The sequence below is a fragment of the Raphanus sativus genome, chromosome 2, assembly GCF_000801105.2.
Source record: "Raphanus sativus cultivar WK10039 chromosome 2, ASM80110v3, whole genome shotgun sequence".
NCBI classification, from domain to species: domain Eukaryota; kingdom Viridiplantae; phylum Streptophyta; class Magnoliopsida; order Brassicales; family Brassicaceae; genus Raphanus; species Raphanus sativus.
In genome coordinates this window covers 7,941,325-7,964,373 of record NC_079512.1, presented here as the reverse complement: position 1 = coordinate 7,964,373, position 23,049 = coordinate 7,941,325, and the positions used below count along the sequence as shown (strand labels likewise).

Sequence of the window (23,049 nt, the reverse complement as noted above, 5' to 3'; positions counted from 1 at the left end):
TAGAGACTTGTTTTTTTTTTTTTGGAAGAGTCTAGGTAGAGACTTGTTGAGAACGTGTTTTCAGATATCATATAAGAACAGACAGATCTGTAAATGAATGGTTGTATACTAAGGCCATGTTCATCTTCGATATTCGATGGAACTATTCAAATATTGTTAGTCTGGACACAATTGCACTAGATATTTTAAATACCAGAATCCAGAAGCAAAATCCAGAAATCTAGATATTTTAAATACCAGAAATATAGAGTTCAGATGAAATATATGCATCTAAAAACCTAAAAGATTAAAATATCTTTCACTATAAATATAAATAAAGTAGTTTATGTTAAGTACTATTATTAATAAATATTTTGAAAAATAGTAAAATTATGTTTTCCTCGGACCATAAAATCGTTTTTTTCAAAAAAATAAGAGTGTTTTAAGGAAAATATTAAAATTTAGTTTTCTGAGAAAATTACTAAATCATGTTTTTTCGTTAAAACTGTAAAATTATGTTTTTCCGTCAACCAAAAATGATTTTTTTACCAAAACTGCAAAATTAAAATTTCCTACCAAAACTACAAAATCAAGAATAATTTGCTAAATATGACTCAAAACTTCATTTAATTCCAAAAGTATAACAAACTTAAATCAAATGTAGAAGTAACCCAAAAGTTTAGTGAAAATACAATCAACCTCTTATGACCATAAAAAGAATCAGAAATCATTTTTACGAATATAACTCCATAAATTCTTCTGAGTTTTTGTAAATCTTCTAAGGTTCCGTAAGTCTTCTTCTCATATAGTAGATCTTAAAAATAATTATAAATTTTATGAAAAAAAATTTGTTGTGGGAAAATTGAAATAATGTAATTATAAAAATTCGTAAATGATATAAATTAAGATATAGTAAAATTGAATTGTTTTCAACATAGATGAGTGAATGTAGTGAATCATAGTATTCTTTCGTTTAGAGCTTGGTAACATACGCTGTAGTATTGTATGTTTTTCAAGATTTAGATTTTGGAATCTTAATTTAAAAAAAAAATGTTGACCTATATGTGTTTAGTTCTATGTGTATTGAACATTTTTAAGTTGAATTTAAGTTTAATGAAGTCTTTAGTTAGTTAATTAAGTTTAGGGTTTATATTTAGAGTCTAGATGACTTCCAGAAATTCTTCTGATGAATAATATTTACGGGCTGGACGACTTCAAAGAATTCTTTTGATGAATAATATTTAAGGGTTAGAAAATTTCCCTGAAAGTCTTCTCAATCGAAATATTTAACCTAAATGGAAATTTTTGTCTCCATATATAAATAAATATTTACACATTTTTTTTCTTTCTCTCAAATGACCGAAACAAAAATGTAATGTTTATACTGTAAAACTCTTTAACCTCTCTCTAATCTTTTTGAACTTGAAAACACTAATTTTATAGCAATTGCTCATTTTTGTCTCATATTTTTCTCACTAATTTATCTTGATTTTGCAGGTTTTTAATCACATGGTTCTCATCTTTCCCTCCTATAAAATTAGATCTATAAATTTTAGATAAGTATTTTTGTGTTTTTAATAAAGATAGATATATCTAATCTTCCACCCATTTTCTTTTTTTTTAAAGCCATTTGAACATTTTTGGATATGGAATTTTTTTAGATCTGGATTTGGATATGGAAGTTATTCATATATGGATCAGACTTTAGAAGACTTCTAGAAAATCTTCTCGGAAGTCTTCTAAAACATAATGCGCTAGAAGACTTCTAGAAAGAATTATAGAATATTTCCTGGAAGTCTTATGAAAGAGTCTTCTCTCATGTCTCTTATTTCATAACAGATTTGAACGTTTTGGTAAGTTTTTATGTCTGATTTTTCTTCATTTGATAACTAAATTATATGAATAATTTTTTATATTGCATAAAGCTCTTACATTTTTTCCAAACTAAAACTCTTCAACCCCTCTCTAATCTCTTTGAACTTGGAACACCATAACTTAATATGAATTTTTCATTTTTTTGTCTCATATCTTTCTCAATAAACTATTTTTGTAGGTTTTAAATCAGACGGTTCTAATGTTACACTTAGATATGTGTTTTGTGTGTTTTATAAAGATAGATCTATCTAATCTTCCATTCATTCTCTCTATTTTTAAGTCATTTGAACGTTTTTGGATATGTAGGTTTTTAAGATCTGGATTTGGATATGCAGGTTGTTCAGATCTTGATCAGACTTTGGAAGATTTTTGGGAAATTTTCTCGGAATTCTTCTAAAATATAATGCACTAAAAGACTTCCCGTAAGTATTCTGACGTAGTCTCTTCCCATGTCTCCTCTTTCATAACAGATCTGAGCATTTTGGTAAGTCACCATGTCTAATTTTTCATCATTTAGTAATCTATTTTTGTATTAAGCTTTTACTTTTTTCTCAAACTAAAATTCTCCAACTCCTCTATAATCTCTTTAACTTGAAAACACCAAAATGTATATCAATTTCTCATTTTTTGTCTCATGTTTTTCTTACTAACCTATCGTATTTTTGCATGTTTTTATCTTGTTCTCATCTTCAAGTACTTTAAAGATAGATCTAAATGTTTTGGCTATATATTTTTGTTCGTACTTTAAGGTAAATCTATTTTATTTTCCATTTGAATCTGTAGGTTTTCAGATCTGAGATAAATTTTAGAAGAATATTGGAAAGTCTTCTCGAAAGTCTTCTAATATATAGTGCGGTGGAATGCTTGAACATTTTAAAACTATAAATTTGTAAAAATCAAAGGAAATGGAATACTTTTCTTATTCTTGTTTTGTTTGTCATTTATTAATGTTATTATTTTTTAATAATATATATGTTCCTTAATCGATACAATATAGTTAGGTGGAAATCAACGGACTCTTTGGATCATCGATTTAATATAATATTAAATTTTTATCAGTGCAAATGCATTTTATGTTTGTTTTTGAGAATGCCATCAAATTAATTGTTTGCATCCCTATCGTAGATTCATATGTTTTTCAGTTTTGTGATTTGTGAGCTTTTTTTAATGTGTCTAGTTATTTTGTTTTTCTAATTTATGAGATTCTTTTCTTTTTTAAACCATGCGCAGGTTTTTATTAATTTTTTTTTATAATCTAAACATTGACATACAAAATATTAGAATTTTAATTATATTTTTAGGTTTTGTAAAAACTTTAAAATGATCATTTGATTTGAAATTTGTATATAAATTTCAAATTTTGTTTTGATATGTTTCAAAAATATACATTTTTAGCGATGTGAGTGGTATATTTTAATAAGGTAGATACATTATATTTGACAATTATATTATATAAAACTATATATTATTAAAAATTAACATTTATTGTTATATGAATTAGTTTAAATTTTGTACAATTATTTTTTTTGCAAAATTATGTAGTTTGTAAATGCTTATATGTGATAAAACTATAATGATACATACTATATTTTAACGAATATTTGTTTATATATTTAGTATTTAAACTATGTATTTATTATAACCAAAAATAGAAATATTTAAATTAGACAAAAATGTTCAAAAATAAATATAGTTTTTTATTTGACCTGTACTTACAAAACAGGATATTTTCTTATAATTAATTATCGCAATCTTTCATTTTGAAAATAATATATATATATTGAATTTGTTTACGTATTTTATTTTACTACACATCTATTTTTAATTTTAATATTTAGATTTTAACTGAGAAATAGTTATGTAAATGTAACTAAAATTTATATAAATAAAATTTATGAAAATTAAAATAGTTTAACCCGCCAATTTAACTTTGTTTGCACTGCTTAGAGTTTTTCTTTAGTGAAGAGAAATTTGCATATTTTTATATATGGAATGATTGAGTATGTTTTTCAATCTGAATTTTAAGGACATATGCTAAACGATTTTGTTATATTTCAAAGTAGATTCTCCCTGATTTTCTGTTTAAATTTTATATATTAAAATTTTTAATATAATTATAAAATAAGAAATGTTAAACAATTAATTAAATGGTCATATAATAACTTCTAAATGATAGATAAAAAATATGATTTTAAATTAATAGATTAGACGAGGGTCTCACGGATCAGATGACTAAAATATGGAGAATTCTTGCGTTTGGTAGGTAAAAATAGGTAGAGACTTAGGCTATAGAGACTTGTTTAGAACGTGTTTTCAGATATTATATAAGAACGAACAGATCTGTAATGAATGGTTGTATACTAAGGCCATGTTCCTCTTCGATATTGGATGCTTCTTCTAGTACCAATACACTGCACCTGGATGCAGAATCTATAATATTTAAAATAAAATATAAAGTTTAAATATAACATTTGCAGTTGCCAAAAAGGAACATTTGTATCCAAAAAGCTAAAACACGCTTCACTATTGATATAAAATAAATATTTTCTATTAATTATTATCATTAGATAAATATTTTTAAAAGTAGTAAAATTATGATTTTCTAAAACCCATAACATATATCTGCAAAAGAAAAATTTTACAAAAATCTTGAAATCAAAATTTTGATAAAATCGCAAAATCATTTTTTCCGCCATAACTATAAAATTATGTTTTCTCGTAAATAGATTTTCCACCAAAATTGTGAAATCGAATTTTTCTGTCAAAACTACAAAATTATGTTTATTAAATTTGTGTCAAACATTACAGTGTTTAATAAAATTTAGAACGATAATGTCTAATTAAAATTCTTTTTACATTTTGATCAATAAGAAATAATTCAAAATCCATAAGCAAACCACTCGTTATGATGCTAAGTGCTTCCAAAAAAATGAACCATTCTCGCATGTTAAACCCTATTCTTAGATCATAGAAAACCGAAGAAAAATTAAAACAATTCCGTCAAAACTGTAAAATCAATACAACGTAAAGTTGTATTTTTTTTTCCGCAAAACCTGCTTAATCAATTTTTTTCACTGAACACGCAAAATAGTCTTTTTCGCCAAAAACATAAAATCGAATTTTCTCACTAAAACCATAAAATTGAATTTTCTCGAAAAAACCGTAAAATTGCGTTCTTCTCGCCAACCCGTAAAAATTATGTTTTTTGACAAACCCGTAAAATTGCATTTTCCTGCAAAAGCAGTTAAAATATGTTTTCTATCAAAACCATAAAATAGAGTTTTTCCACCAAAACTTAAAATTATTTTGTTTGCCAAAACCACAAAATTGATTTTTCCATTAGAATATAAATTGTTTTTTCACCGGAACCACAAAATTGAGTATTTTCACCAAAGTTGCAATATCACATTTTTATGACGAACCAAAAAATTATCTTTTTGCCAATTCGGAAAGATTAAGTTTCCTACGAAAATCGCAAAATCGTGTTTCTCACTAAAAATATAAAATTAATTTTAGATACATTTATTTGAATATTATAGTTAGTTCATTATTAAGAATAAAATTATTCTTTGTATTATTTAACTATTTTTATTCAAATACTATTATAAATCGAAAAAAAAACTTAATATCTAAATGATGCATCTGAATGCTAATACTAACTATAAAATAAACATTCAGATGCAATATCTAGATGTTGTATTTAGATGGTATGTCTAGATGTTACATCAAATAAAAAAACGAACATGTCATAATTCTTTTATGTTTATAAAATGGTATTTGTCGCTTATTTATAATTTATAATATTAACTACACTGTTCCGTTTTAGTAAAAAACGATATCAGAAATACATTGTTCATCTAGTATAACATCACCAAATTTTTAATGAATTTGTTATAACTATACTATAATTTTATTATATAAAGTAATGTTTTTTATACTCTCAACCCGCCACATCATCAAATAGGGTGAGAAGAGAGTAACACATGTCTAATCTCTAAAAATTTGTTGCTTTCGACGTGGGCTATCATGTTTTTTTTTCATAATTGGATTTATTTATTTTGGCCCATTAAAAATTCGGCGTATCAGTTCCTAACCGGAAACATAAAATCTTATTTTTCCCATCTCAGCTCTCTCCACCTTCATCCTCACAGCCGTAACGCAAACCTTGAATATCAATCATCACGTCCACAAAACACCATTGTAACTCTTCATGTCAACAAAAGTCCATGTAATTAAGATTATGATTAACTTATACGGGCGTCAGAGAAGCTGAGAAGCCATATAAACTTCACGGTGGAGGCAGCAATGAGTCTGGTCGGAGAAGATGACCAGAGGTTACGATTTTTTACCGGAAATGGCATTAATTCTCCTGATTAAGAAGATTCAAAGAGAATAATAGAACATATAGAGCTGAGAAGGAAGAAGGAAGAGAGACGTACCTGAGTCTCATTGGCAGAGACTGAGCATGCTGTCTAAGCTCGAGACAAATAGGAAGCTGAGTTATCGATCCCTGTTTGGTTCGTGAGACCGTTTCTCTGAAGAAAAGTCGACGGGAGTTACATGTCAGGATTAACATGTGAGTCAAAACTAGAAAGGATAAGCTTTAACCGGGTAAGGAGGTACGGGTGCGAGTAGTGAATTCTCAAGCTGACTGAATGGTAGATGGAAGTGCTATCCGCTGAGATAAATTAATTTGGTGAATACAATATGGCGACTGGAGGCGCATGAGATCGAGTTTTTTTACCATCCAGTAAACCGGGGATCTAAAGACACGACAACAGAATCTCGACTCCGTCGATGAGATTGTCATCGCAACAGAAACATACAAGAGTTTATTGGAGTCGAGAAGCTTTGGGGTTCTGTTCAGACAAAGCAGCGACAAAGGGGTTCAGTGCAAGGATAAACTTGAAGGTTAACAAAATAGAGTTCGTCTGTGTGGAGAAGAAGACAAAAGGGGGCTTTTGTTTGATTCTTGGTGACAGAGAAAATAAGAGAAGTTTAAAGTTGGGCCATGAGGAGATTATTAATAGACCTCAATTTGAACTTTGTTACGCAACAGCTCACTCCAAAGCCCAACTTCAAAATATTTGCACGAAGACAAGTCGGTTAATTTCGTATGTGAAATAGGAAAATAAGACATTCATACGAAGTGTGGAACTCCTAAATTTTGTATAAGTATATGATGTTGCAAGCTTAATGGATCATTCGGTGAATCAGAAACACAAGAAACAAGAGATAGTTAAAAGGGAGATCCGAGTAGAAGAAATTAAGGAACAAAAAAATCGTTCGAGTCATGTCGAATAAATCTTTTTAAAAAGAAAACATAAAAAAAGAATAAAAAGATCAATAAGACCGTGCCAAACCAACAAATGTACAGGAATTCAAATTAAATTATTTCACGACTTTTTTAATATCGTTCCACAGATACAACGATTTAATTTTAGCGAGGAACATTAAGGTACACTACATATGAGGGGTACAAAACTATTTTCATAATAGCAACAGTTGTGAAAGTTTGCAGTATCTACATATAAAGTATATCCCACTCGTATGACGGACCGATCCTAATTTTTATCATCTTCATGAAGAAATTATGGAATACACTACGGGAAGTCAAACTAGTTGGCAATCTAGTAGTTTTGAAAGTATAAATTAATGGTGAATCCGTAGGAGTCGTCAAATCAATTTCAGAGGACTACAAGTTGGAAAAGGTATCTAAATTCCCCCACCCGGTTCATCTAAAAATCAGTTACCGTCTGATTTCAATCATGTGGCTGAGAACTTGAGTGACAGATTAAGGAATGGGTGATTGGATGACGTTGAGGAAAGCATAATAGAACAATAATGAGTGTATGAAAGAAAGACCTGGTTTATTCGGGGATTCTAAGACTAAACGAATAACCTTGTGCATTTGGTCCCTTTATTTTTGGTAGTTTTCTATAAGGTATTAGGGTCCTGATTTGTAAAAATAGTATTCCCTCCATCTCTAAATATAAGATGTTAAGATAAAAACACACATATTAAGACAAAATCACTTTTTGTCTAGAAAATAGAGTTAAAACTACAAATTAATGAAAATTAATGGTATTCAACCAATTGTAAAATAGATTGTTAAATATGATTGGTTATACAGTTTTTAATAAAGTAAAAGTTACCTAGAAAAATGAAAACATCTTATATATTATAACATCAAAATTCTTTAAAACATCATATATTTAGGAACAGAGGGAATATAAATTAAGGTCTTGATTTTCTAATTTATAATAACACCACAGAGAAATAAATATTTGGCACAAGGTCCATTGACTAATTGGGCAGGGCCTGACACTCAGTCAAAATCAAGATTCTTCATTTCAATATTCGATAACTACAAGTGTCTCTTATCATTGTGGCTAAGTGCAGAAATTATGGTTTATGGTTTTATTAGATTTAAAGAAGGTGAAACCAGTAACAATCATTTGTAAGGTTTTGTTTTGTTCGGTTTGATTTGTGTTGGGTTTGTATTTGATATGCCTTTTGCTATTCTTGCAGATGAAAGAATTCTACGGGGGGATAAGATCACTGGGAAGAAACCACCTTACAACACAACAGGAGAAACAACAGACATGTGGATTCCCGTAGAGGTTGTTGGAGAGACCAGAAGTGCAGAGTTAACCATCTCACCTGTACACAAATGCAACTTTAAGTAATTGTCCATCCATCACGAGGCATCTCTTGTGTAAGAGGACGGATATGAATCCCATAGAATTTAGAGATGTTTCATGCTCTCAACACTAACTAATATGTGTCCAATCTAATGAGCTAACCACAAAAACCCAACACCTCCTCTTTTTTTTTTTTTCATTTTCCCTCCTACACCTCCCGCCAATTCAGTTAACCGGTGATAGCCGGTCACCTACCCAAAACGGAGACCGGTTAGAAGAAACAAACTCCTAAACTGAATCCATTTCCTTTCCTTTCAACTCAAATCGTCTCGCCCACCAAAATCTCGAAAACCCTAAATAGTAGTATCTCCGATTCGCCAAAAGGAACTTCGGGGCTCTTTCTGGTTTCTCCGTAATGAGCGCCATCAACATCACCAACGTCACCGCCTTGGATAATCCAGCGCCTTTTGTTAGCCCTTTTCAGTTCGAGATCTCCTACGAGTGCCTTACCTCTCTCAAAGACGGTATACTCTCTTTTATTCGATTCTTACTTATTCATAGGGTTCGTCTAGAGAAACTGTAACTGTAACTGTATATATGCTTTTGAACCTGTAATAAAAACAGATAGAGACTTTAGTTTTTAAGAGTTCGTGGATCTTAGATTTGCCTGGAATATATTATAACTTTGATAAGATATGTCTCTGTTACCTATTTTTCTGCAATAACGTAGGCTAGCCATCTACCTTGATATTCTTTGTAAGAAAGTTGAACAAAACCGGGTCATTCAAATTTGACCCGAGCTTTGCTTCTGGTACAGATTTGGAGTGGAAGCTTATCTACGTAGGCTCAGCAGAAGATGAGACTTATGATCAAACTCTAGAGAGTGTGCTTGTTGGCCCTGTTAATGTAGGCAACTACCGGTTTGTACTGCAGGTAAACATATTCCCTCAGCTACAACTATATGGTCTAACAACAGTGTTGATCTTACTCTCTATTTGCTTTTTACAGGCTGATCCTCCGGATCCATCAAAGATCCGTGAGGAAGACATCATAGGTGTGACGGTTCTGTTGTTGACGTGTTCTTACATGGGGCAAGAGTTCTTGAGAGTTGGGTATTACGTGAACAATGACTATGAAGATGAGCAACTCAGGGAAGAGCCTCCGACTAAGGTTTTGATTGATAAAGTCCAGAGGAACATTCTCTCCGACAAGCCTAGAGTTACTAAGTTCCCTATAAATTTTCATCCAGAAGACGAGCAAACTGCTACCGCTCCTCCTCCTCCTGAACCATCTGATGAACAACAACCTGATGTCAATGACGTATCTCAAGTTTCACCTGACCAGACACCAAAACCGCAGGAGTCTCCCCAGGAATCATGATTCTTTCTTGAGTCAAATGGTCTAAAATTGGATGAAAGAAAGAAAGATTGTGTCCTTGTCCCCAAAGATCTTGGGTTTTGCTTCTCTATCTCCAAACATTATCTGCAATTTTGCTGTACTTGTTTGTAAGAGGCTTTAGGGAAGTGGTTCTTGACATGTTTGAATGTTTTTGTTATTGGGCAAAGATTTAGTTGAAGCAAAGCCCACATTTCGAAAAGAAGATAATGTTTCGAGTTTGAAAATGCGCAGTCTACTTTCCTTTCCAAAACACGTCTGAAAAAGGCCATCAACAATTGTTAATAAATGATTCGAAAGAGCGATCAGAACCGGCAAATGCTTGGGAAAAGGGACTTTTAGGACCCTAAGTCGTAGGTTTGTCTGGGTGGTCATTACATGTCTCTAAGAATTTGACTTTCTCCGGGTTCGAGTTCTATGGACAGTTTTTAATATTTTTTGTTTTCAATTCTCTTAAAACAATGTCGTTTTAAGTTAACAATTAGACACATCAGTTTTGCCACGTGGATGCTGATTCAGCAGGATTTAGTGGGTTACTCTTTCTTTAATTGTTATTATCCAATCAATACTTATTACAAAAACATTTAGAATAATATTTACAAGATATTAATATTTTCTAAATGCTCTTTACTCAATGCTCTCATATAAAATTTTTGGTGGATCATTTACAGTTAGAATATCTAAAAAATTAAAATAATATATATAATTAATTTATTTTTATTTAATAGTAAAAATATGTTAAAAATCAAAAATAAAATTATATTTTAAAATAGAAGTTGTGATTAGACATTTTTAACTTTTTAAAAAGAACAATATTTTGACATTTAAAATCTAATATAATTTATATAAATTAACATATCATTCATTATTTTTAATAAAGACATAAAATAATATATTTTTATATATTATATATTATAAAATAAACATATCTTATTATTTATAAATAAAAAATAAATATCATCTATTAATTTTAGGATAATATATTATATATGAAACATTTATTACTTTACCAATAAGTTAAGAATGATAATTTATATATAATTAATTTATTTTATTTAATAATATCAAAAATTATCTATATTTCCAAAAATAAATTTTATATTCTAAAATAAATTTTACATTTATTTTTTAAATAATATTTCACATTTGAAAATTAATTTAATTTATATAATTAAATAAGATTCATTATTTTTAATAACAAATATATTATATATGATTTAATATATATTATTTAAAAATAAATATATTATATATTAATTTTTATGATAATTTTAAAATTGCTCCTACTGCTCTACCAATCACCTTATTAAAATTTTAATGAGAGCATACAGTTTCTGCTACATATTGTTTCTACAACATTATGTTACTACTTCTTCATTAGTTATACCAATTGAGGTCTAAGACTATGTACAATACTTTCAACACCCTCATCTCCCCCTTTTAACATTCCACATCATTTTCTCTCTCTTTCACCTAAATTATTCAACATTCATTTCATTTTAAACATTTACGGTGGTTTGATTTAAAGAATTCAACACTCAACACCACAACTTTTAATTCATATTTAAGTTTTTGTAACATAATAATTACTTATTAATAATAAACTTAAAAACTAGAAAACATAACTTTTAATAATATTTATTTTGAATTATTATACTTAGCTTACTTTTTAGATAATACGAAAGTCAATATTAATAAAACAATTAAAATTAAGAATATATTAATATCTAGTTGATTATAATGAAAAATGACGTTTTCTGTATCCAAATGAAATGAGAGTGGTTTCTATTTATAGATAAAAAATTTAGAATTTAATATAATTTTTATTTCATTTAAAAAAATATTATATAACAAATGCTTTTGAATTATTATGTTATGATAAAACTCAAAATAAATCTACATATCCATCACAGCGCGACACGTACCAGCGTTGGGTCACAAAAAAAAAATTTCAACCGTTGAAACTTTACAACGGATGTTGATGCCACCTAGATTAGCCCACTTTATCAACACCTTCATTGCAAATGTTTCAACACCCCTATTGTGGATGGTCTAACGCATAGTTAGACACATATGTTACTTTATCAAAGTTTGTTGGGTATGAAATTGAAATATCTATACCGTTGGATAGGGTGAGAAGGATCCAGATTTTCGAAAAAAAATTAGGATATCTGAATCCGGATCTGTGACTTCTATGTATATGGATTTCAGATATCCATTTAGATATCATACTACCACCATATATTTGAATTTGGATCGGAAATCGTAAAATTTTAAAAAATCAAATACTTTTATCAATACTAAAATTCTAAAAATAATATATTAATTAAATACTATATAAAAAATATATATATATATATATAATCTTATTAAAATTAAAATGTAATATATTAAAAATTATTAATATATAAAATACAATTATTAATAAAATGAAAAATGTAATGTATTTTAAAACAAGATCTAGATATTCAGACCTAAAAATTAAAATAATTAGATTCTGTTTTGATGGATCTGAGATTTTACTATTCGAAGCGGATCTTCGAAAGGATATGGATCCCAAATAATAAATCTTACGCCAACTGAAAGAATATGAGTTCGCATTTACTATTTATTCGGGTATAAAAAAGTATAATCTAAATTTTTGTGGTCATACAAGACATGTTTCCCCTAATATCATACTTTTATGTTTATATAAAGTTTTGGTTGGGAATTAATTTTTTAATATCTAAAATTTAAAATAAATTTATATTTAATTTGTTTGACTTAAAATAATTAATAATATCAAAATTTTATTTGTATTATAAACTTTTATTTAATCTTAAGACAATATTTATTTTTTAAAAAATCTTATTTCAACAATAATATTTAAATTAAATTTAATAAATATATTTGAATATGATATTATTTTTCATTTTTTTATAAATATATGTAATGCACTGATACATATCTATAGTATTGTATGAGAACTATTCTCTTTTCTCGTTACGCCATGTCGCTAATCGTTATATAAAATTATGAATATTGTGTTTTTCATAATATAGATCATTATTAATCTTTAATCCATTTTCAATCCAAAGAAATTTAAATCGATCTCCTAACCAACAATAATTTAGTTAAATTAATGATATAATTAAAAATATTTTGATTTGACCAGAATACTGTGGCCGAATGATAAGGACGGATTCTTTCCTATATCCATATTGCAAGTTCAAGTCCTTCTTTACGCTCATTTACAAACCTGGTGCACAAGTCTACCTATAGGTCATGCGTCCTTAAAATATTAGACTGGGTTTGTTTTGCCTTGAAATTGACTTCTGAGTTATAAAAAATATTTAAATTAAAAAAAAAACATTCTATAAAAATGGAGAAATATCATTTAAGATATTTGTTTTTTTTCAAATTTAGTCAAACTCACACCACTGAAAAAAGTGAAACTCATAAAAAAAAAATCAAATTCCTGTTAATGAAACTCAAACCTTGAAAACAACTAAAAATTGATGAAAATAACGTTCAAAGAATAATACATAACTTACTAAAATTAAAAAATTTAGTAGAAATACATCGTTTAACTTAAGTAAAATGAAAAAATAATCAACATAACAATTTACTGAAAATAATGGGAATTACCAACGGAAAATATATTTTTAATAAATTCTTTAAGAATCCATCAGGAATTCCCGAACTCCTGATAAATTTAAATTAAAAAATTGTTCTTTTAGTTCTGTAGAGAATTCATTGGGTATTCCTGAAGTATTTCCGACATATTTATAAATAAAAAAATTATATCCATCAGGAATTTATTAAAACTTAGAGTTTCGGATATACAAATATTTATAAAATAGATAATAGACGATTCATTAAAGATCAACATGTATTATTATTGATGTGAATTTTGTATCATGTTAATAAGTGATATTAACCAAAATAATACTGATTCAATTTTATAATCGTTACAAACATATATAATCATATCATGTTTTTAAAGGGATAAAAATTAATAAAAATTACATCATTTTATTGAAATGATTACTATAAATGATTTAAAAGTATATTAATTTGTGTCATTTATAGATAAGTAATTTAAAATAGTATTATTTATCTTATGATATAACTTAAGGGATTTAATAAACACTTTTGTAGTGATTGATTATTAGAGAAACCAAACTGGTGTTTCGGCCTTTACAAGTTCATAATTGCTTTAGTCAATAGTGTAACTATTAGTGGACTTTAAAAACTTATATGGAATTATATAGAAGAGTGTTAAATAAATAAAAAATGAAAATAAAGAAAACGATTAAGCAAATACAAGTGATGACAGAAGGCTAGAGAGCACAAAGGAGTAAGATGCAAAGTTACTGTTCCGGATTGTATCTCATCATCTGTGCTCTCTATCTTCTGTCAACACTATCAATGCCTCTCAAACCATTAAAATCGATTTTGGGTTAACGATTGAAAGAATGGATATCAAAGGAACTTGAAAAACCATCTCATCTTGGACATCAAGAACTTGACAAAAGTAAAGGATTTGGATTTTATAGCAGTGCTCTATATAAGACACCTATATGATATTGGTATATGTATGTGTGTAGAGAGTTACCCAAAGAGTCGTTGATGAAATGTGATGATGAGGAGATTTCTTGAAACCACTATTTATAGACGCATATTGAGCAGCGATATGGTTTCTGCGCTCCAGGTGCATTGATCTGTTTAATTCAACCAGTTTGGAATAATGTTGTCACTTGTAAATAATTGGTTCCTTCGGTATATACTGCTTTTTAATTATCTTCCTTTTGAAAAATATGAATATATTGTCGACAAATATATTATTCCCGGCCAATGTTCAATTTCATACTTTTGGATTTATTTTTTTTATTTTGTAAGAAAATTTTGCTTCTTTGGAAAATTATACATTTATATATACACATATATATTAATTTGCACGGAGTGTTGGTAAATCGTGTTATATAGCGTAATAACAAAGTAATAAGCACAATTTGTGTGTGTAAAGTAATCCTTTGTAACGTTGTACTTTCATCCAAAAAAATATTTAAAAGGAAAGGAAAACAATGGTACTTTTTTCTAATTATGTGAGAGAGCTTGTAAAAAGAAAGGAAAACAAAATGAGCTTAACCAGCAACGCAAATTCTTCGGCGAAGAAAATAAAAAACCTAGAAAGAACCTAAAGAAATTGTATACCTACGAATGTGAACCTGTTGCGCATTATATCAACAAATTTGTTTACGTTCCTTCTGGCGAACAATACATTATGAACAGAATCAACAGACTTTTTAAATAGCTTTTGTGGTGGAGGCAACATTGTTGTGAATCCACTTGCTTAATTTGTGCGTACCAATTGTCGTCGATCATTGCATAGGCAACGAAGCGGCTGAGAACTAGCCAAAAGTAATGGTTATTTAACTTATTTGGAAAGAGAAGATGATAGAACATATATATATATATATATATATATATATATATATATATATATATACATATACATAATATACAAAAATTGTAGTAAAACCTGAAACATTTGATGGTATATATGACCCAAACAATTTTTAATATATATATATAAAACACGTATTCTAGAAAATTACATTAAAAGATGATTAATGATAATCATATCTATTATTATAAATTTATAATGCATGTAGCTAGCTAGTGTTCTCTTAAACATCTCCAACGGAGATGTCTTGAAGGATTTAAAAAGATAAAATATTAATAAAAAGTGGTAGTTTACAAAAAAAAAAAGTGGTCAAAAACTTAAAATGAGAAACCCAGGTTGTTCTTACCACTCTACCACAAATTGATGACCTAAGTAGTACAAGCACCTAAAGTAATATTTTTAAAGGGAACCTGTAGAATTTTTCAAGTTAATGATTTAACTTTGCTACTCTTTCTCTAATCAGTAAGAATATAAGTAAACTCAAAATATTACATATATGTATATAGAATGTATATTTCGATCCCATTTCCTTCTTTATTTTGTAAATACTGTAAACTGCATATAATGGTGGAATCTTGTACATTATTTCTACAAAAAATTATAGTCAAACTTCATGAGCTGTAGGTGGGTCTATCTCCAACTCATAGTCATATAGACATATTGGCATGTTTGATATCATGTTTTGTTTTTTCCAAAACAGTTACTTTAGGGTTTTAAGGGCTGTAGTTTTTCTTCTTTTACCAAAAAAAGAGAACTGAGACAAAATCAATAGACTGATTGAGTTTCTGACCAAGCAGATTTAAATTCTGTCATTTTTTTTTGTTTGAAACTGAAAATTCTGTCATTTTTTGTGTGACTACTAGTCGTTACTATTAAAAAGCTAGCAAATGAAGTAACAAAGTAATGTTGTAAATAAAGTAGAGAAGAGAAGATAGGAATTGGTGTGTCTTATTCCATGAATAATGATCTACTTATATAGGATACAATAGCTTGGAGACAAAGCTTAACTTGGAGTGGGGAACAAGTATATCTAGGACTTTCCATATGGACATCACTACAATATTTATAACACTTCCCCTTGATGTCCAATATGTCGAAGTGCTTTCAAAACGCCGTAGATGCTGCCTCGTTAAAAACCGAGATTGTTATCCGTCTAGAGTTTGTAATGCGTTTGGAATACTGCCTCGTTAAAACCTTTCCATGGTAAACCCAAAAACCCAATGTGGTAAAAACGGGAAGCCATGGATAGGAAAAAGAGTACAGCCGCATTACTTCCCCTGAAGTGAACATCACTGAAGGCTTCTCAGTGATCGCATACCAATCTGCTGCATAAGCTTCCTGAGCGTGCATGTTGGTAATGCCTAAGTGAAGAGGTCGGCTGAGTTCTCGCTGGATCTGACTTAGAGTACCTTGACCTCTCCTTCTTTCTGAAGATCGTTGGTGAAGAAGAACTTGGGGAGAACATGCTTAGTCTTGTCACCCTTGATGTAACCATCTTTGAGCTGAGCTATGCAGGCCGTATTGTCTTCGTAAAGAACGGTCGGCTCGTCTTTACCATCCGTGATCCCACATGCTGTCCGAATATGGTGTGTCATGAGTTTCAACCAGACACACTCTCCGCTTGCTTCATGGATCGCCAATATATCCGAGTGATTGGATGATGTGGCTGATATAGTCTGCTTGACTGATCTCCATGAAATGGTCGTGCCTCCATATGTGAAAACATAGCCGGTTTGGGACTTAGCACTGTATGGATCGGACTGGTAACCTGCATCAACAAAATGCTTTCATGATATTCATGGTCCATTCGGATCATATGGTTTATCTCTCTTAGATAAATTCGACCATGAATGTCTTTGTATGTCCATGATCTGTCTGGATCATGACATCATCCATAATCCATCCGGACTATGTTCTTGTCCACTATATATCTTATTCATATCCTTTGACCAAAACTCTTTATGAACTTTTAGTATATGTCCACGGTCTGTTCATGAAGTGGCTATTGTGTTATAGTTTGAAGTTTAATCAAAACTAAGCCACTTTTTGGTCAATAGGACGTTCCTCTCACTTGGATGGTTTAGGTCGGATTTAAGACCTAGAGGAACTGGTCGGAACAAGCTGGACGGGATGGATTGGTCGGGACCAATGATGATTAAGGTCGAACTAGGTCGGACATGATCCTAGTCGGTATGGTTCCCTTTGGTCGTGAATCTGATGGATTCTCAGACCATTTGACCAATCTATTCTTGGTATGTTGGATCATAGATTCCAACCTTCATATACGGCTAATGATCTCTACTATAGATCATCGTAGTCTCTTCATAGCCTCTCCAAGAATCAATCATCTTAATCATCCTTTCTTTAAGTATAAACACAAGGAATATATTGACTACTATATGGACTGATCAGAAACGTTCTTATAGAACTTTCTACTAAGCATCACTTAGTCTTATCATATCGTGTGTACATACACGCATGCAGCTGCATTTCAGTCCATGAACAACGCAGGAACGATGTTGTTCTATGAGAACTTCTTTCTCATCTTTCAAGGTATCTTATATTACCTTTATATCCAGTGAGATATCCAATGTCTACTACATCTTTCTTAGATGTCCAGATTTCGATATTGGGTAGTAGCATTCACCACATTAGGAATTTATTTCCTTGTTCCTTAGTCCCTGTGAGTATCCTTGTGTGATCAAGCCATTCCATTGAATGCTTTATGTAGCAACATGTACGACCACTTGTCTGTACTTTCATGTTCTACTGCTCACGATTTTCTTTTCCTCACAAGACTCATCTGTTCACTGGTTAGATGGCGTCTATCTTATGTATTTGGCCAATACGCCCATCATATTCATTCTTTACTATAACTCCACGTCCCATTCATTTCTCTATGATGAGTACTCTTACGTGGGTTAGTGATCCTCGCATATCTCTTATGCTCAAGTGCTTTCTCTTTATCACTTATGAGTGTGTGTATGTGTCGACACCTTATATAATATTCCATCGCGTTCTATCGCGTTCTAGACATGATACAATCGATTGAGATTTTATTATTATCAGGATCATTGAATACTTTGTAGTTTGCAAGGCTACATTGTATGATACCTGTACCTTAGGACCGGCCGGTCTTATCTCATTGTCTAGTATGGTTTCTCTTTCATGAACCCGGATCTATCATTATGAGCACCTTATCTCTTTCTATCCGAGGTTCCTTATATATGGAACATACTTGTCTATCTTGTATAGACTTCTACAGCAACTTGATTATGTCTCTACTAGGACATTTATATAGTGGTGCTAAGCTGGTATGAATTAGTCATTCTTTCGGGTCTGTCTGGCTATCATTCTTTCTTTGTTTATGGACGTCCAGTACATATATATCTGGTCCGAGGATCTTTGCCAAGACTTGGATGGTTAAAACCATTCCACTTTCACTTTCTATTTACCAGCTTATAGCTTTCTCCATGATGTTGGATAGTCGGATTCATCTTGTATGTAATCCGTGTACCTTGGCCACAATATGATCACCTTTGTTTGGCTCATGGTCTCACTGAATTCGTGGGAGAAAGATCATGTTCTCTTATCCAACATATATTCCCGATTTTCATCTCATCCTTAGATGAGGTATTCCATCCTAGATGGCACATAGGTATGTGGTGGTTTATTCATAGACTCTTAGGATGGTCTATATCTGGATTATGACCCTTTATCATCTTTAGACGGGAATATCTATGCTCACTTTATATGGCCTGATGTATCTTATCTTTCATACATGTATTCTTGTGGTGTACCCAAGCTTATAGACTTTTGAAGTCTCAACCTTATAGGTTATGCCTTTTACGGCCAAGCTATAATGCCTTATGGCCTTCAGCCATGCTTATCATGTTCGGGTTTTATAGTATGGTCATGGACCACACGGAGTGTTTATTCTCCCCCTCATGAACATGCTATAAAGTACGTTTGTTTGTCCTCACTTAAACGTAATGCATGGACGGTCAGCATGGTTTTAGACCATGATACACGAATTTGTGGTCTGGTCATGATCACGGGTTTTGTTCTCACTATCCTCATGATCAGATTATACTTTCGTGTTGCTTGGAACAATGAAGCCTACTGAGTTTCTCTTGTGTACATGTTTCACAACGTGAGATCTTATGGGATAACTCTTTGTGCCTTATTAATCAAGTTCAGACCAGGATGGCTAATCCGGTCATGCCATAAAGTGTATAAATTCGTTGGTGAACCTTACTGGTTACCTAGGCTTTTATGCCTTATCACACTGATCCTTAGCATAGTATTAGATCAGTAGGGAGAATGTAGTCTCGACCTCTTTTATATGTATGCCTTTAGCGATTTTCATTAGCTAAAGGAACATTTCCTTTTTCTTTACTTTGCCCATTGGTTTATTATTGAAACCATTTTGATGTGGCTTGTAATGCCATTTCGACCTTTACTCCCTCCTCGACCATGATTGGATCTACAACCACGGTTATTGTGGTATCCTTGTCCACGGCTAGTGGGGATTTTGGGTCTTTCTCAATGGGTCTTAGGTGATAAATTTCGTGCCTCTTAAGGCCATGCCTTAGGCGTGGTGGTCTAGACATACTCTTCTCGAGTTTTCATTCTCATTTGTCAAAAAAATATTTTTCAAGCAAATCAATCAAGATAAAAGAAAAACTTTTATTAATGCTATGAAATTTGAATGACAAATTATATTTAAAACAAAACACCAAATCATAAGTTGAAATCAGAATGTCAAAGGCTTAAACAATAGCCGGCCAGTCCATAATAACATCTTGGACGTGGCTCACATTTGGTTCTCTATTCAATGAATAAACCAATCTCATCATCTATATGAGTCCACCCGAATTTTCTTTTCTTAGCTTCTTCAGCATCACCGTATATCATCTCACATTGATACTCGGCACTTATCTCCATAACATAGTCGAGTTTGTCGAGGTTGACTTTCCTTTTCTGCTTCTTTTCCTCAAGAGCTGAAAGGTATGAGAGAAGGTCGTAATAGGTTGTGAAACCTTTAGCCTTCTGTGATAACAACACTTCCTTTGAATGGATCGTGTCACGAGTCTTGCTTAACAAGTCATAGTTTGTTATCACTTCACCACATAGTTTAAGACTATAGGTGATTCTCATAAGATCAAAGTGATAGTCATCCACGGATTCATAATCCTGGAACCTCAGAGCCTTCCATTCTTTCATGGACTCATCTTGTAATGGCTCGAAGAACATGGTGTTCAATCTCGACCAGAGATCGTAAGGATCGTTGATGTAACTGCACTCATCATACAGATCCTTCACGAGATGCTTTCTCATTATCAAAACAGCTCTACGCCTTTCATATGCAAGGGTATCATTGCCGTATTTGATACACTTCCCAAGTCCTTTAGACTTTAAATCGGCTGAAGTGTTCATCGCCCAATCAAGGTAATTGTCTCCATTGAGATCAAGGGCTGGGTAATCCGAGTGATGGAGTCTCGACATCTGAATCATATCAAAATGATTTGTGTTAGTACATACAATTTTCTGATGCCATTGGCTATCCAAGAAATAAAAGGCACTCGGCTAGTATGTAAACAATAAAGCCATATGGCTTGTGTGACCAATGCCATTCGGCTATTACACAATTAAATCACATTGCCAGCAAACAAATAAGAGGGCCATACGGCCAGTTTGCATTCTCTTTAGAAATTTACTTTCTCATAACTCATCCATCACTTAATCAACTTATTTGATTTATAAATCCCTTGAAAATAGTGGGATGGAAGAGTGCATGGTTTAGCCATACCATATGGTATGCTACATCGACCCATGCGATTTAATGGTCTAGTAGTACCATTCGGTACACATCCTCGACCAAATAAAACGGATCGTGATTTAGCTGCACTGTGGTGCGCATCATCCATCACCGGTGATTGTGGATCACCGTGGATCATCGAGGATCACCGTGGATCACCTTGGATCACTGATCATCGTAGATTATCGCGGATCATCGAGGATCATCATGGATCATAGATCAACGCGGATCATCGTGGATGATCACCGTGAATCATAGGTGAAAAATCTAGTTGCACCTGAGGGTGAACATCATCGACCATTGATTTTGTTTTATGGTCTAATCGTACTTAAGAGTACGTATCATCGACCTTTACTTCATATGGTCTAGTCATACCTATTGGTATGCATCATTGACTTAAAAGAAAATCATGGTCTAGCCACACTATGGTGTGCATCATCGACCAAAAGATGTGGAAAACATTAACCTTATGTTTTGTTTGGACATATAGCGTGTCATCCTTAAAGGGGTATCACTTGTTGTCCATTCAAAACAAAAGTCATGTAATCACATGCTTTATATTTTAGGGTTTAGGGTTTCTTAAAATCAGATTTAAACTTTAAGGATTAGGGTTTAAAATTCAAATCTGTTTTTAGGATTAGGTTAAACATTGACCTTAAATTTTGTTTGGACATATAGCGTGTCATCCTTAAAGGGGTATCACTTGTTGTCCATACAAAACTAAAGTCATGTAAAACTATTAAGGGTTTAGGGTTTTGATTTTAAAATAAACAGAACTAAAATCAACCAAATCAAATCGCAAAATTTTTTAAATCGGATTTAAGATGAAGAGAAGTTTGAAATCCGAATTGCTTGAACCACAAGTAAAGATTAGGGTTCTTGAGATCTTACCTTAATCTTTGCCGATCTTTTCTCCTTGGTTCCTTTTTTAGAAACCTTAAATAATCAACAATGAAAGTTTCAAAGTTGGATTAGTATGAGATCTAAGAACAATAGAAATCGAAATTAAGAGAGATAAGGAGTTGGCGGCTATTAGGGTTTTGGATGATCTTTGACGGCGCGGCTTGCACTGGGAGGTGACGGCGCGTCTGGAGTCGGATTGATGCGTGGTCTGCGGCGCTGGATTCGTCTCGTCAAGAGCTTCAATTTGATATATTACTCGCCGTCTGGATCCTTACGGTTAGGGAGATATGACGGTTTAAAGTTGCGGCTGAAATTAAGGTTTTTGTGGTCGCTGGATTTTAGCTAGGGTTTAGAGTCTCGTGCTGATAACGTGTTGTAAATAAAGTAGAGAAGAGAAGATAGGAATTGGTGTGTCTTATTCCATGAATAATGATCTACTTATATAGGATACAATAGCTTGGAGACAAAGCTTAACTTGGAGTGGGGAACAAGTATATCTAGGACTTTCCATATGGACATCACTACAATATTTATAACAAGGTCCGACTTTTTGTCAAAAAAAAAAGTAAGGTCCGACTCCCTTGTTGTTATCAGACAGTTGCCATAAAAGACCTCTGAGCAGTAAATGGGGTGGACTGTCTTGTGTTTCCTTTCGTGTTATTATATTTTTTGACCATACTCAATATGCATGTTATTTCTGGCAAAATTACAAAATCCTTTAGTGTAATAAATTTTCACATATTCAGTAGCACTAGATAAGAAATATATATAATGTCGACAAACAAAAAAAAAGATAAGCAAGATGCCCCTGCAAGTGCATCTAAAAAGAAAAACTAAATTTAAACAACAATACTAGAAAGAGGAAAAAAACTAGGTTGGTTCAACAAGCTACGCAAAGAACCCCTTAATTCTTATCTCTTCATGCCTCTTTGTTGTAAAGCATCTTCGTCCCATAGCTTATTACTTTTTTCTCTTTATTACTT

The 23,049-nt window shown here is 31.4% G+C and overlaps 2 protein-coding genes and 1 long non-coding RNA gene across 3 annotated transcripts; 1 reads left to right on the top strand and 2 right to left on the bottom strand.

The window, feature by feature from the left end:
- Positions 1-5,761: 5,761 nt before the first annotated feature.
- Positions 5,762-15,303, bottom strand: LOC130501994 (uncharacterized). Its single transcript, XR_008939988.1, has 4 exons — positions 15,090-15,303; positions 14,491-14,596; positions 6,294-6,713; positions 5,762-6,165 (listed from the first exon to the last, which is right to left on the bottom strand). It is a non-coding gene; the product is annotated as an uncharacterized LOC130501994 (long non-coding RNA).
- On the top strand, positions 8,451-10,120 carry LOC108824305 (probable histone chaperone ASF1A). The gene is made up of 3 exons (XM_018597709.2): positions 8,451-9,022; positions 9,316-9,431; positions 9,507-10,120. Exons 1-3 carry the CDS (start codon positions 8,914-8,916, stop codon positions 9,876-9,878), a joined length of 597 nt encoding a protein of 198 aa, XP_018453211.1. The 5' UTR covers positions 8,451-8,913; the 3' UTR covers positions 9,879-10,120.
- A 4,712-nt stretch (positions 15,304-20,015) lies between the features above and the next one.
- On the bottom strand, positions 20,016-22,196 carry LOC130502629 (uncharacterized). The gene is made up of 2 exons (XM_056997379.1): positions 22,055-22,196; positions 20,016-20,850 (listed from the first exon to the last, which is right to left on the bottom strand). Exon 2 carries the CDS (start codon positions 20,848-20,850, stop codon positions 20,173-20,175), a length of 678 nt encoding a protein of 225 aa, XP_056853359.1. The 5' UTR covers positions 22,055-22,196; the 3' UTR covers positions 20,016-20,172.
- Positions 22,197-23,049: the final 853 nt, after the last annotated feature.